General features: G+C 43.6%; 1 protein-coding gene and 1 long non-coding RNA gene across 2 annotated transcripts in view; one reads left to right on the forward strand and one right to left on the reverse strand.

Annotated features, from left to right (window-relative positions):
* IQGAP1 (IQ motif containing GTPase activating protein 1) overlaps window positions 1-10687 on the reverse strand; it is a 78428-nt gene extending 67741 nt beyond the window's left edge. Inside the window, exons 1-2 of the mRNA XM_072871645.1 lie at window positions 10546-10687; window positions 8618-8717 (exon numbers count right to left, since the gene is read on the reverse strand). Of these exons, the coding sequence (XP_072727746.1) occupies window positions 8618-8717; window positions 10546-10597 (152 nt within the window). The 5' untranslated portion in view covers window positions 10598-10687. The remainder of the gene's footprint in view (window positions 1-8617; window positions 8718-10545) is intronic.
* Window positions 9723-13767, forward strand: LOC140656211 (uncharacterized). The gene is made up of 2 exons (XR_012044021.1): window positions 9723-10003; window positions 12935-13767. It is a non-coding gene; the product is annotated as an uncharacterized lncRNA (long non-coding RNA).
* The last annotated feature ends 350 nt before the right edge of the window (window positions 13768-14117 follow it).

The raw sequence follows: 14117 nt of genomic DNA on the forward strand, positions 1-14117 counted from the left end.
CATTTTATTGAAAGAAGAGGCATCTCATACTCTGGCAGATCACTGCCTCTACATATGAGTCTCAAACATTTTTAGTTCAGTTACAATCGCAGACTCGGCGCACACTCTCACAGAGGATCAGAAGAAAAAACTTGCAGACAGCCTCAGCTTTTCGTTGAATTCACCTGAGCAAGGGCATTAGACAGCCACGCAAAAATCCCGAACAAAACCTTCTCTCTAAAATAACTCATTCTACCAACCCTGAATAAATTCAGGAATCACCCAAGAAGATGAAAGATCTCTCAGGGAGGTAACAACAGCAAAGTAAAATAAATTTATCACAACAGGAATGTTCTCTTATAGAGAAGCAGGTGGAAATTTAAATGTGTTTCAGTACAGTTTGTGCAGGAAAAGACATGGCCTCTCAAATGAAGAGCTAGGAAAACAAGCGCTGCCCACAGCTAAAAGGTCCCAGAACATTCTCATTATCCACAGAGACATTTTCAGTTCAAAGATACCAAAAAGCAAAGGATTAGTGAGTAACATAGGCCAGATTTGTCCCAATGATTGATGCACCCTCCCTGGCAACATGCAGCTGAACCAAAAACCATATTAATATTCTGGCACTGGAATCGCCCCCCCCCCCAAGTAAATATGAGGTTCCTCTTTGTTCCACTGCAAACACTGCCAACAACTGGTAAAAATGACTTTAGCTGCTCTTGCTGATGGGGATCCTATCACATTTGCCATGTTTGCCAAAAAGATTAGTCCTGAAGAGCCTTCAGATGAGTACCAAGCGCATAGTCACGAGGAACTTAATTATCACATATGCAAAAATCTTTTTTTCAAGGCACATTCATCCACTCCGTTGCCAAAGCTAATTGCCTTGATCACTTACCACTAGAAACTAAATAGGCTTAAATACTGGGAAGGTATAGCATCACTAAAGTTATCATACCTCAAAACTAAGTTGATTTCTTGCAAGTAAGGGTTGTAAGAAGCACTCCACAGTACCCGACAGTCAAGAACTGTTATGTGACAACTACTCACTTTGGTTATTTTGGGCTGCTCTCTTCTTGCATTACATACAATATTCCTTCAGAAAACCACAGTCCAAACAGTAAAACCCTGGTCTCTGAGTTAATTCTGTGCAAACAGCTGTTTCTCTCCTCCTGGCCTGCCTTTCATTACTATTTTCAGTGAGTCATAAAAAAACTATTCGGAGTGAAGCAAAGATGGTGGTACTCCACCACTGTCCTCCTCCTCCCCCCACCTCTCTCCACCCACTTCTCAGAAAAAGATCGTTCTGAATGTGCATTCCAAGACACTTCCAGTCCAGACAGCCACTCCCTGCCAGCTGCATGAGGTCATCAACACAGCAGTACAGGAACGGCGGAGAAATAGCTCAAGTCCAAACAGGAGCCCGTAAGAAGCCCCAGATGAAGCGGTGAGAGCTAAACAGCAGCTACTTCAACTTACCACTATTGATAATAAAATACGATCTATGACTATTCGTGGCTTACAATCTAACATGGGACTTGCATCACATCTGACAGAAGCAGAAAACAAACAGAAAAAACAAAACCACACACACACACAAACCCACCACCAACCCAAAAAACAGTACCTGACCCAATTAAAAGTGGAAATAAAATGGAAATACAAGGAAATAAAGAAAAAAGTCTGGATTATCCTGGAATAAAGAGCGGAACCCTGTTTATGCCACATAAAAGTAAGTTCTGCTACGCCACTTAGTGACCTTCCGACCCACTCACCTGATCTAGAGGGGTCAATTTGAGTGGGAACTATACAAGTCATTTTCGGCCAAAGCCAGGTCCTGTAATTTTGTGACTTGGATTATACATGAAGATATCAGGACTCCTCACATACAAATATATCTACAAATACATCAATTTATGAATGAGCTTATTTCTCTCTTGACTCTGCAACTGTAAAGATCCAATCATACTTCAGTATTACAAATGGTTAAAAAAAAGAAAAAGAAAAAAGGCCTCATTCTGAAGTTAGAAAATAAAAGCAAAAGATCTCCAAAAAGGAGTTATACATTTGAAATAAAACACAGGCAAGCCAGACAGACATCATTCAGAAGTCTCACATTGCCTCCCATCTAAGTCTGAAGACCTCATCAATGAGAGGAACACTTTCTTTGGTTCTACATCACAGGCTACTAACTAAATTACTGCAGATGTTTTCTAAACATGACTAATTCCATCTTTAGACCTTTTCCAGCATGCAACACTGACCAGCAATTGTTAAAGAAGGGACCATTATGATCTGATGGATTAAATATAGACACAGGCTGACCCGCATAAGGCAAAATAGCTTTCACATATCCTAACTACAGAACGTGTTTCGTATCTAGTCTGTGAACAGTTTAAGATCCACCGCATTATCTTCTCTTTTTCTGTTAGTTGCAAAGTTGCAGTAATTTCGTATGCTCTGAGGTAATAAATCACTCTTAAATCTTGCTCTTAAATCACTGAAGAACACTAAACTGTAGCTGGGCTGCAGACACTCTGGACATTAGAATACAATGCAAGTAGAAATACCTTTAAGAGCTAAAAGAAACCCCATCCCACAAAGTCAGGTTTGCCTAAGTCTGGGGAAAAAAAAAAAAAAGAAAAAAAAAAAATAATAAGCTCAGAGATAAACCCAAAACAATTCTCACTTTTCTTTTTATTTGAGGGACTTACATTACGATTCTTGCTGTCTTGAGATTCACAATAAAACAAAGGAAAAAAAAATTAAATTCTTCAACTGCAGCTCTGGTTCACACCACCAGGACTGCGGCGCTCAGGCTGTACTCCAGAGACTGCTATTACCACTTCATCCTCAGAATGCTCCAAGAGGTAGTGCGCTAACTCCATAGCTTCAAAACCCACAGGAAACTTGCCTGTTTCTAATTTGCAGATTAATTTAATCAGGATTTAAATAAGATATTCTGCACACAACTTGCTCATCTGAGGCACTGCAAACTGTACAAAAGTAAATGAGAAAGCCTAATCCTGCTTTTCTCAAACTACCTTACTGGTACCTAGCTCCCTATCACAGCCCTGTTCTTAACAGAGGCTCATGACACATATTTTAACTAAACTACCTCAATTTTTCCAAGTTCAGGTTAATAAGAGAACAGAACCAATGCAATTTATTACCTTTCTGAAAAATCTCTGATTTGCAATGAAGAAGCCTCTTGAGACTAATTCTGTATAAAGGAACAACTATCACATTTCCTTCACAAACAGATTTAAGCTGTTGTGTACTACTGTAAATATTTTATCTTCAAACAAGAGCTCCTTCAACAACTGATATCTACACTTTTACAAACACTGATGAACCCGCTTTACAAAATTACTCACAGAATAAGCTTCATAGAGCTTCCCATCTAGCGCTAACTCTAGACATGTTCAATCTGTCCAGAAAGTGGTGTCCTCTATAACTCCTCCTCTTCATTCTTCTGGGCACCCTATACCTCTGAAGAAACCTGTTTAAGCAGATCTTGGATGACTATGCCAAATTCCAAGAGACAATGATATCCATCCAAACACTTTCAAACTAAAAGCGGGAAACCCAAAAAGGTAAAGATCAGATTTTTTTCTTTAAAAAAAATTAGATTTCTTCTAGGAAACAAAGGTTAACTGGGTCATCTGGCAAACAATTTAGGTTTATCTTTTGCCTAAAGACACAGACAAGTCAAAAAAATTGCTCCTCACTTTAAAGAGAGACAGCATGCATGAGGGAGAGGAGAAAGTAATTCTTACAGAAAAGCAATCAATGGGAAAGGCCCTTCAGACTTTACCACGCAGGCACAAAATATTAATTTCTCTCAATGGTATCATCAGTTTACACTAAGCCATCTTCCAATCTGTCAGAAAGAAGGGGATTACCACAAGATCACAGACAGTACACTTCAATCCCTAACAGATTAAATCAGCAATAAAGAGCAAGCAGCATCCTTTTCTTGCTCAATAGGGAATGTCTTCTACAAGAAACCCCAAAAGGGAGAAAACACCCCCACATGGTCAGATTCCATCCCAAGGCATACAAGAAGAAACACGCTGCTCAGGCACAACGGAAGTTATACAGTTATTGAAAGCCACATAATATGGGCACTAAAATGCTTACACCAGAATGAAAATACTTCCTACTACACCAGGGGAAAAGCATGGTACCATCACCCAGCAAGCCAGATAAGGAAACAAGAGCCAGCAACATTCTAGTTTCTGACTTGGAGAAGCTAAGATATTCCACAGCGAAAGACAAAGCTTGAAAAACCCTTTGCCAAATCGGTAGACTGCTAATTTCATCATGAAAATGCCACAATACCCCAACGAATAACCCAGGCAGGAAAAAAGGCTACCACACAACACAGATGAAGAATATTATAGTGCACCAGCCTGACTTCTAGATAAGGACCACAAAAAGAAGTTCTCTCAGGTTGCTTGTATTCCAGATAACTATACCCTTACCCTTCTGTGAGCACAAGCTGTCATGTCACAACAGAACAGAGTACTTCTTACAGTTTTATCTGCTCTGCCACAGCTTTTCTGTATAGTCTACTGTGATTTGGAGACAGAAAAAAAAACCCAACCCAACCAACCAACCACAAACCACCAAATTTGAAGTATTAAACAACACTTATTCATAAAGCCATTTTCATTCAAGAAAGAGGTATCTGGTCCAAGCATAGTACAGGAATCCCTCTGTTCACAATCTTCATTTTAGCTCCAATTTTCATTTCAATGTCTTTCATGATCTTGAGCAACTCAGTTGCATGCTCTGCCTCCCTTTCTCCAACTAGCAATAATAATGCCTGTTTCACAAGACTGTTGCACATTAGTGGCTGAAGTCAAAAACTGCTAAATAACAATAGAACAACAGTGACAGCTCAAGAAAAAAACAAAATAGGCTGGAATAGCGTTAAATAAGTACAAGTTATTGATATTCCTCTAATAATGCCTCTGATGTATGCTCCTTAGCAGACAGGTACTCCGAACAACTTCATGACATACTCACATCTACTGCACACGTGCTGTTATATCAGACAGTTCAGAAATCCAGACTTTTCTGGATTTTTCATTTCACTATAAAATTAGGTGCTAGACAATTTTCATCTTACCTTCTTCTTTTAACATTTACAAAAAAAAAAAAAAAAATCACTTCTGCTTCTAGATTCCGTATTTGCTCCTTGGTGAAAGGGATAGCAAGCCTCTGACAATGCTGACGCAATGCAAATCCTCGTGATATTATTCACATCATTTTAGGTCCCTTTACATTATAGAAAAACTGAATATAAACTACAGTGTCTGAATTTAATAGTACAATGTAATATGGTAATATGATTATGGGGAGGAGGGGGATGCTAAGAATTCTTCAGCTGCCTCCCACCCTGCCTCAGCCGCCATCAACTTTACAACGTTCACCTTTTCAGCTTCTGAGAGTGTGACACAGGGCACACCAGATGCCTTCCTCTGCTGTGAGGTCCTCCTCTTCTCCTTATAGACATAACTTCCAATCTGAAAATCTCTCACTCCGAACAAAGATTATAAACCCTCCTATCCATACCTGTAGCTCTGAGGCACTGTAATCAATAGCATAAGCAAAATGCTACAGTATCTAATTCACACGTTATGTCTCAGTTACACTACTGGCAAAGAAGTCAAATACAGAAAATCTCAGACCAAGGACATTAATTTCAAATATAATGATCTCTTACAGCTCTGGTTTAGTTGTTCTTGTTAAATAAACTCCTTTCCAACAATGCAGCCTCTTTTAGGCTGTACTAGTAGTAATAAAAAAAATTCAAAAGACAATTTACAAAAAGACGGCTCAGTGAGGAAAAAAAATTCTTGGGAGTAGACCATGAACACAAGCCTTTCTGCTCCCACTTCTGTATCTTAATTATTAACCTAAGGAGTCTGTTCCCCTCCTTCTGGTCATTTAATCTTTAACTCTTATGCAAAGTGGTATGGCTTCAGCTATAGGAGTCAGGAATTCCCACTCACATATGCACGAACAGCCTGTAGGCCACTAAGCAAACGTGGGTTGAGAGTTGGAAAAGGGGTATTTGAAGCTCTCCAAGCACACCTCCCACTTAACAAGTAAGTGCTCCGACTGCCAAGGTGGATACGAGGAAGGCTGTAACACCACTACTTGCATTTTGAGCCACACAGCTATTGCTTCATTCTTCACAAAACGTACTGGCAACCACTAGGCATTATTTGAAACATCTGAAGGCTCGTCCTGAGACAAAACAGTGAAAACATCCTGTCTCTGACAAGGTGCAGCAAAATCAAATGCCCCGCTGCTCAGCCTTGTCAATACCAAGGCAATACTCAGAAGCAGAGATAAGATGGCCGAGAAACTTTAGAGTCAAAGATGGTTTATCTAAAGAGTAAGTCCCCATGATTAAGCAAGAAAGAGCTTAGTGAAAATATTAAAGCTGTTGCCGTGTTAGGTATTTTTGCCTGAACTTTTTTGCAATTCTGGACATGGACTTGAGCAGAGGAACAAGCACCTTGGAAAGCGTTTACTCTGAGGCCAGTGACAGAAAGAGTCCACAAGTGATGGATCTGGGGCTCCTTCAAGCACAGACAGTGACTACAGCACAACTCATCTCTCCCTGTCACCCAGCATTTGATCCTAAAGACTTCGGATTCAAAGGGAAGGAGTTATTTTGACATATAGTCAGATCTTTCTCACTACTTCAAACCTCATCCAAATCGGTATGGACAGAAAATTATTATCTGCTAGTAACTAAGCAGCCTCTGTGAATCTGTAATAGTGACAATTGTAATGAAGCACCTAAAAGACTATAGCATAAACTGAGTATTCCCTGCCCCTTCAAAAATATACCACACATTCTTGGTAAGGCAGCGTAAACTATTAAAATCCTGGAATGAAGTCCTTCTTTATACTCTGCCAGCAGTGAACTTGTACAAACTCAGCATTTTCTCCCCAATAAAATCACTACAGCGGAACATGTCTGTCTTGCTGGGGAAGACTTACACAGACGTATCCAAAATTCATCACCCAGCGGAAGAGAAAGTTTTCTGGCTCTTACTCCATACTGTCTTCTGAAGGACAAAGGCAGACTGAAGCATTCAGTAAGCCATGACAAAACATGCTGTCGACTATTTAGAACATGTTTTTATGCATGCTCCATACTCTTCTACTGCTCTGGAAGTTATTTTCTGTGGCATACACGTTGGCTAGTTTGTCTAGATCTTTGTGGGAACAAGGAAAGTCTAGCTCACAATCCATTTCCTGACTAATTACAAAATGCTCACAATCCATTTCCTGACCCATTACAAAATGCAAACTGAAACACTAGCCTTACTTTCAAAAGTGTTGGGGGAAGGGGGAGTCACCAATACAAACATTACCTCACCTCTTTTTCTTTAATCTTGTTTCTGAAAACCTGTCTTTGGTCTCCATCTCAGCTTCAAAAAAACATTTAAAATTTCCAGTAAAAAATTCAATTTATACAAAGGCATGAAAAGACCCAGCTGCCATGAAGGGAAGCAGAAGACAAACTGGTCTGTCTCACTCCTGTTCTCCACGTGCGGCATATAAGACTGAATGTTTACAAAAAGATTTAAATACCAACAGTAAGACTTCATGTGTTCATTTCTAATATTGGTTCTTTTTCCTTTAATAGCAGATATATAGTATCTACTGTGTTCTGATCATACTTTCATTAATTGTCTGAATGAAGAAATACAGCATGCTTACATGCTTATTAAACATGGAGATGACAAAAGCTACACACATGCTGGAGACCAGGAATAAGATCAAAATTATTTCAACATATTAAACAAAGATCAGGAAAAAAATCAAATTCAGCAGGATAAAGTGAAAGGTAACGCACTCAGGAAAACACGATAAACTGTATATGAGGAACAAATTTCAGCAGCACACCTTCAAGGAAAATGGTGGCAACTCAGCAAAACTCTACTACATCATATCGTTATGAAAATGTAGATACCATGCCATAACGAACAATACCAGCATATCTATCAGGGTACACAAAATAATCCTTGTGCTCTTATAAGTATGCATGTTAATGTCCTTGTTGGAAAACTCTTCTCTGTTTTGGCAGTGTACTTCCAGAAGGACATGGAGTGAGTGGAGAGAAGTCAGAACAATCCAGGGAAAAGTACTACAGATCTATTAAACAGGACCCACAGAGAAATAGGCAAGAATTGGGTTTTCAGTCTAAAAGAAGGTAAGTGCAAGGGAAATACACTGTTACAATTTAATTTTGTAAAAGGTTGCAGTTAAGAGGAAGACAATAACCTGTTCTTCATGTCCATTGATAAGTAGTGAGGTAATACTGGACCAAGACATACACAAGTTAGAAAACAGGGAGAACCCATCCAGTGCTAGGAATACTGGAGCACTAGAGCTATGGAGTCCTTGTCACAAAAAGTCTTTAAGAACATGTTAGATAAGCACCCTAGGGGTCAGTTGTTTTTTGGGGTTTGTTTGTTTGTTAAAATGAATCTATATAGCCACTAAGAAACAGAGACAAGAGGTAAGCTGCATCCAAATTATTCCCCTTACTAAATATCACAACTTCTTTTAAAGCACCAGCAGTTTCAAAACCACTTATTCTTACCTCTTGGCTTCCTCCAGATGACAAAGGTATTCGTAGGCTACATTCTGGCGTCGTCTTTCATCCATTTCCTCCGCTGTTAATCTCTCATTATCCAAGACAGCTGCAAATAGTCAAAACACATTCTCAGGTGGTTGAAGATCGAATGTAACTGAACAGGCACACCAAAAATCAGATCCAACCTTTCCAATGGAAACTCATCACAGATTTTATTTGATTCAGAAAAATGAAGGACCAAATATATCCGTTCTTTACAAGCAACAGAAGAGACCCTGTTTCCTTATTCTTCCTTCTTTGTCACATAAATTTGCCATCTTCCCTCTTTCCGATTTCTCAAATTGACTGTGATCCAACTTTTTCCATCTTCCAATTTCTTAGAAACAGTCTTTAATTTTCTTATGTTCTTCTAGCTTTGCCTTTCTCTTCCTCAAAAGCACATCAGTGACCACATGTCCCTCCATCTATCCTCTGATTTTGGTAGTTAAAGATTAAGGAAGGACAACAATATATATTCACATCATATAATCCCTTCTGTACCTTTATAGTCCATCTCTAAAAAAGATGGAAATGCTACTCGCAATCCTCACGTGGAAGGGAATCAGATCCACAACCTCCATGTCATCTTTGGATCAAGCTGAGGACCTACATAGGGGTATAGGCCTAAATCTTCCAGATTCTGTGTGTTTAAAGCCTCCGGGACAAAGCCTGCTCTTTCCACTCTTACAGCTAAATACCTCATCCATGCTTTCATGTAAAAAAAAAAAACCAACCCCAAACCCACAACTTCTTAGGTTTTATGGACCAACTTGACAAATAGGAAATGTCTCATACCATTATTAATCAAAGGTTAGCTTCCACCTAAAATGCCTTCAACAAATACATGCAAGTGATGAGGTATCAAACTACAGCGCTTGGGATCAAACAACATCTTGGTTCAAACTGCAAAGGGTCTCTTAGAAACCGGTTTGGAGTACCGCAAAAGCATCTTTCTGACTACTCCAACCCCACCCAAAGTTACAAGAGCTGAAAACTGTCCCAAACCACAGGACAACGCCTACCAGTAAGGAAAAATTCCCTCCCCTTCCGACTCCCCAGCTCAATCCCTCCTTCTTGCTTTAGGCCGAGTGTCGAGCACACAACCCTTTCTCCAGCGCTCCACCTGCTGCCGCCCGCCCCGGCCTCGGGCGGCACCGCACGGTCCGACCGCCTGTCTCTTACGACATCTCCCACCCGCAGCACCGCCTTTCTCCTCGCCTTTGCTCATTTTTGACGCGGTATCGTACCGCAAGCGAGCGCGTATCTCGGACACCTTGAGCTAAAGCCTCCCTCTCCACAGCAAGCGTATGACAAGGAGGTGGAGGTGCCGGATCGGAACGCGCGTTTCGCCCGGTAAGTCAGGTGCCGCCGCCGACATACGCGGGAAGCAAGAAGGCAGCGACCGCCGCCGCGGCCCGCGCCCTTCTCCTGCCGGGGCGCCCCCTCCCACCAGGGGCACCCCCGCCCCGCGCTCCCCCCCCCCCGCCCGCGGCGGACATCTTGGGCGAGGCACGGAGCCCGCCCGCGGGAGGCGACGGCGGGCGAGCCGGAGGACGCCCCTGCGCTGCCCATCCACCGCCTTCTCCCGGCGCTCTTCTCTAACGCCTCGGGAGGGACGTCGAGCTCGGACGAGCTCCCGCGCCCTACGGCGCCCACCCTGCGGGAGGCACGGCGGGCCGCGCCCCGGGGCCCGCGCGGAGAGCCGGCGGGGCCCACCGCGCCCGCGGGCCAGTCGCAGCGCCGAGGCCCCGCGGCTCCCCCCGCGCCTGCGGCGCCCCAGCCGTCACTCCCAGCACCGGCCCCTGGCAGGGACGGACAGCGTGGGCCGGGCAGGGCGTCGCCGGGCAGGTCGTTGCCTGGCGGCCGGGAGGATCCCCGGGCGCCCCAGTACTCACAGCCGTAGTGAGGCCGGGACATCGCCAGCCCGTCCACCTCCTCCGCCGCCATGGCGCTGCGCTGGGCCGGGGCCGGCCGGGAGCTGGGCGCGGGCGCGGCTGTTCCTCTTCCTGCCGCGCCGGGTGTGGCGGAGGAGGAGCCGCCGCTCCGCGCTCGCTCCCTCTCCCCGCCCCGGCCGCACCCTGGCCGCCTCCGCCACCTTCGAGTGCTGCCGAAGCGGAGCGACAGCTTGCCCTGCCCCGCCGGCGCCGGCCGGACTCAGTGCCCGGCCTAGCTCGGCCCCGTCCCACAACCCTTCGCCCCGACGGACCCCGGCGTGCCCGCCTTGCCCCACGCAGGTCCCCGTGTCCCGTCCCGGGGCCTGCCCTGTCCTGTCCCGTCCCTCCCGGGGTCACCCTCACAGAGCCCACGCCCTGGCCCACCCGTAGCCCTAGGCTTTCCTGGCAGCCCCATTCATAACACCCAGCTAAGCTCTGACCTAAGCTCTGCCAGCCCCGTTACGTGGCACGCAGTCCCGGTCAACCCAGTCGTGACCCTACATCTACCCTCCCAACCCTTTCAGCCTCCTTACGCACACAGCCCCACCATGCCAGCCCCTGTGCCTACAGGGCAGCCAGATCAGCTCAGCCTTGACAGCCCGGCCTCCTTCCACACACCCTGCTGGGCCAGGCTTGCGTAGGGCCTCTTCTCTTGCCAAGCTTCCCAGCTGCATCAGCCCTCCTCAGCAGCAAAAGGTGGCCTTGCTGGACACAGTTGTGCCCTTCCATCTCAACAGCTCTGCTGACCACACGATGGTAACTCACCTGAAATGTCAGCCACAGTTTGAAGCAGAGTGCCCCAAAACATGCAACAACAGCATGCAACAACAGCAACATTCAGCAGCACTGGCCAGGAGAGAATCATGCCCTGAAAGTTCCCTTCCCCTCAGTGTGTGTTAAGCTCATCTACTACTGTTGCTTTGCCTAGTTCTTGTTCAAGAGTCAGAGTACTGAAGATGCCACCGTGTGTCTATTTTAATTAGTCCCCTGAATTTCGCTGCCAGGGCACAAGCTTACTACTTAAGCACAAATTAAGTAATTCAGTAGACCAGTAGCCTCTATTAGGAAAAGCATCACCAACAGGTAACGGAGGTGATCCTTCCCCTCTTCCCAGTGCTGGTGAAACCACATCTAGAGTACTGGGTCCAGTTCCAGCTTCCCCAGTACAAGGAAGACACGGACATAACGGAACAAGTTCAGTGAAGCACTGAGCAACTGATGAGGGCTTGGAGCATCTGACATATGAGGAGAGGCTGAGAGAGGACAGGCCAAGAAGCAATGGGCAATGGACTGAAGTTCATGAAAGTCCACTTAAACATAAGAAGAAACATTTTTACTCTGAGGGTGGTCAAACACTGGAACAAGTTGCCCAGAGAAGTTGTGGAGTCTCCGTCCTTGAAAGATACTTCAAACCTAACTAGACACAGTCCTGGACAACCCGCTCTAGTTGACCCTGCATTGATGAAGTGAGGTTGGACTAGAGACTTCCAGAGGTCCCTTCCAACCTCAATGATTCTGCAAGTCCATGAAAAAGTACATTTACATGCATTTTTAAAGGGTCTGTATGAAAGGGAGACTAAGTGAAAGCTGGTTTTGTTGATTATAAGGGTTACATGTCACAGTTCAACAGTTACAGAAATAACTACGTAGGTGAATGCCAGACATAAATTACACAACAAAAGGTTTTATAACAAACAGTTATAGTTCTAATTATTGACATTTATTTGCATTACTTCACATGTGGCCACTTCGCAGTTATACAATGAGAAGACATTTAAAATAATGTTTATATGTAGACTGAGGAGTGCAGAACTGGTTTTGTTCCCCCTAAAAATCCCGTAGTATTTTTTGCACAGTCCCACAATCCTCCCTCAAAAAAATCTCATACACTTACTCTTTCCTACAAGGCCCATTCTGATAAGAAAAATAAAACACAATTATCACATGTCATCAAAGAATCTGGCTGAACCTCCTTAAGGTTATATTTCAGTGGTTTCTGTAATAGGTCCCCTGATTTAAGATTTCTGGTCTGTGTCACTGTCTCTGCTAACTGTTGTTTGTTAGGGTTTGTGTATCTATGGGTTTAATTTATTGCCTCTCCTGTTTCTTGTCTTGGCTTTTTTTTTTTTTTAATGTTGAATAGGCACTAGTCAGAGAGCCTTACAAAAAGCATTACAGAGGTACCTATTTTTCTCTAGTTTCAAAATTTGAGCGATCAATTCTGAAAAAAAACCCCACACCAAAACTTTAAGTACTTGGCCTTAATGCCTAATCACTAGGCTTCCTAGGGGAAACAAGAGCTCCAAAATTTAGTCCTTTATTTAAACTACTGTTATCTGTTCTTTTGCAGGTATTTATTGGGCACTTCCTTTATGAGAAAGATTATTTCTGTGAATGGTCCTGAAAAAAGTACATGTTTAGAAAACCTGAAGACTCTGAAGCTGTGATTCTATAGTCACTTAAAGATAACCTAGCCACAGGCTACCACTGAAACATAAGGAATCTCTAATCCTCCTCCTACCAGGACAGTATACACAGTTATCACACCTGCCTTTCCAAAGTATTACAGTCCTGCAGTCCAAAAAATATTAGGAAATAATAGCATATTCAAACAACCTTCCACTGAGTAATTGTTCAACACATATCCTCATTTCTGGCAGAACAAAGCCTGAAGATGGAGTAGGATCTGCTCTAGGTCCCCTTCAGCACTAAGAGTTCCAAGCCATCACTTATTCTCTCCATAGCACACATGAAACTCTCGGACAGCTGGAATAACATACGTCTATTGCCGCTCTGCATCTTAGCATCCTTCACTCTGATGATCCATCTCATCCTGATTAAGTGTTTTTTTCTTAATACTATTGTTTGTACTTCATTCGTGTACAGCCAATCATGACCTTTCCCTTTAGACCCCATTTATCCTGGATAAGTTTAACTCTTATCCGCTACGTCTGTAATAAGGTTTAGATCCCTATTCATTTTCGCTGTCTTCTCCAATTACCCAGTTTAGCTACACGTTCTGTGCCTACAGGGTCAGAATGCCCTGTAGGTGTCCAGATGGAGCTGTCTCAATTGAGTAAGCATATATATTTTACATATATATATATATATATTGAAAAATATATGTATGTATGCATGCGTGTGTGTATATATACATATATAAAGACTCCTACCTCTCCTATACTTGATGGTACTCTTTTGTATACGGTTGCATGTTAGGCTATGGATTGCCAACAGCAAAAGTTGCCTTTTGGCTCCCAGCATCAGATCAAAATTATAGTGGTCAAATGAGACAAGTTACTGACCTGGTCTTAAAAGAAGGAAACACACAGACATACCCACAAACATCCCCACACCCCGCAGCGCTAGGTCACAGCTGCACTCTCAGTGCTAGCCCAGATGACTCCCACAGCCTTGATCTGCCCATGTTTGCAGCAAGGAACTTTGCACGAAGCTCTGGGGAAACTGCAAGGGAAGCAGCTGCACACCTGGGGCAAGAGCATGCAGACCGCCCCATCCCACATGCTTCCACT

The sequence above is a fragment of the Ciconia boyciana genome, chromosome 8 (genome assembly GCF_034638445.1).
Source record: "Ciconia boyciana chromosome 8, ASM3463844v1, whole genome shotgun sequence".
Classification (NCBI taxonomy): domain Eukaryota; kingdom Metazoa; phylum Chordata; class Aves; order Ciconiiformes; family Ciconiidae; genus Ciconia; species Ciconia boyciana.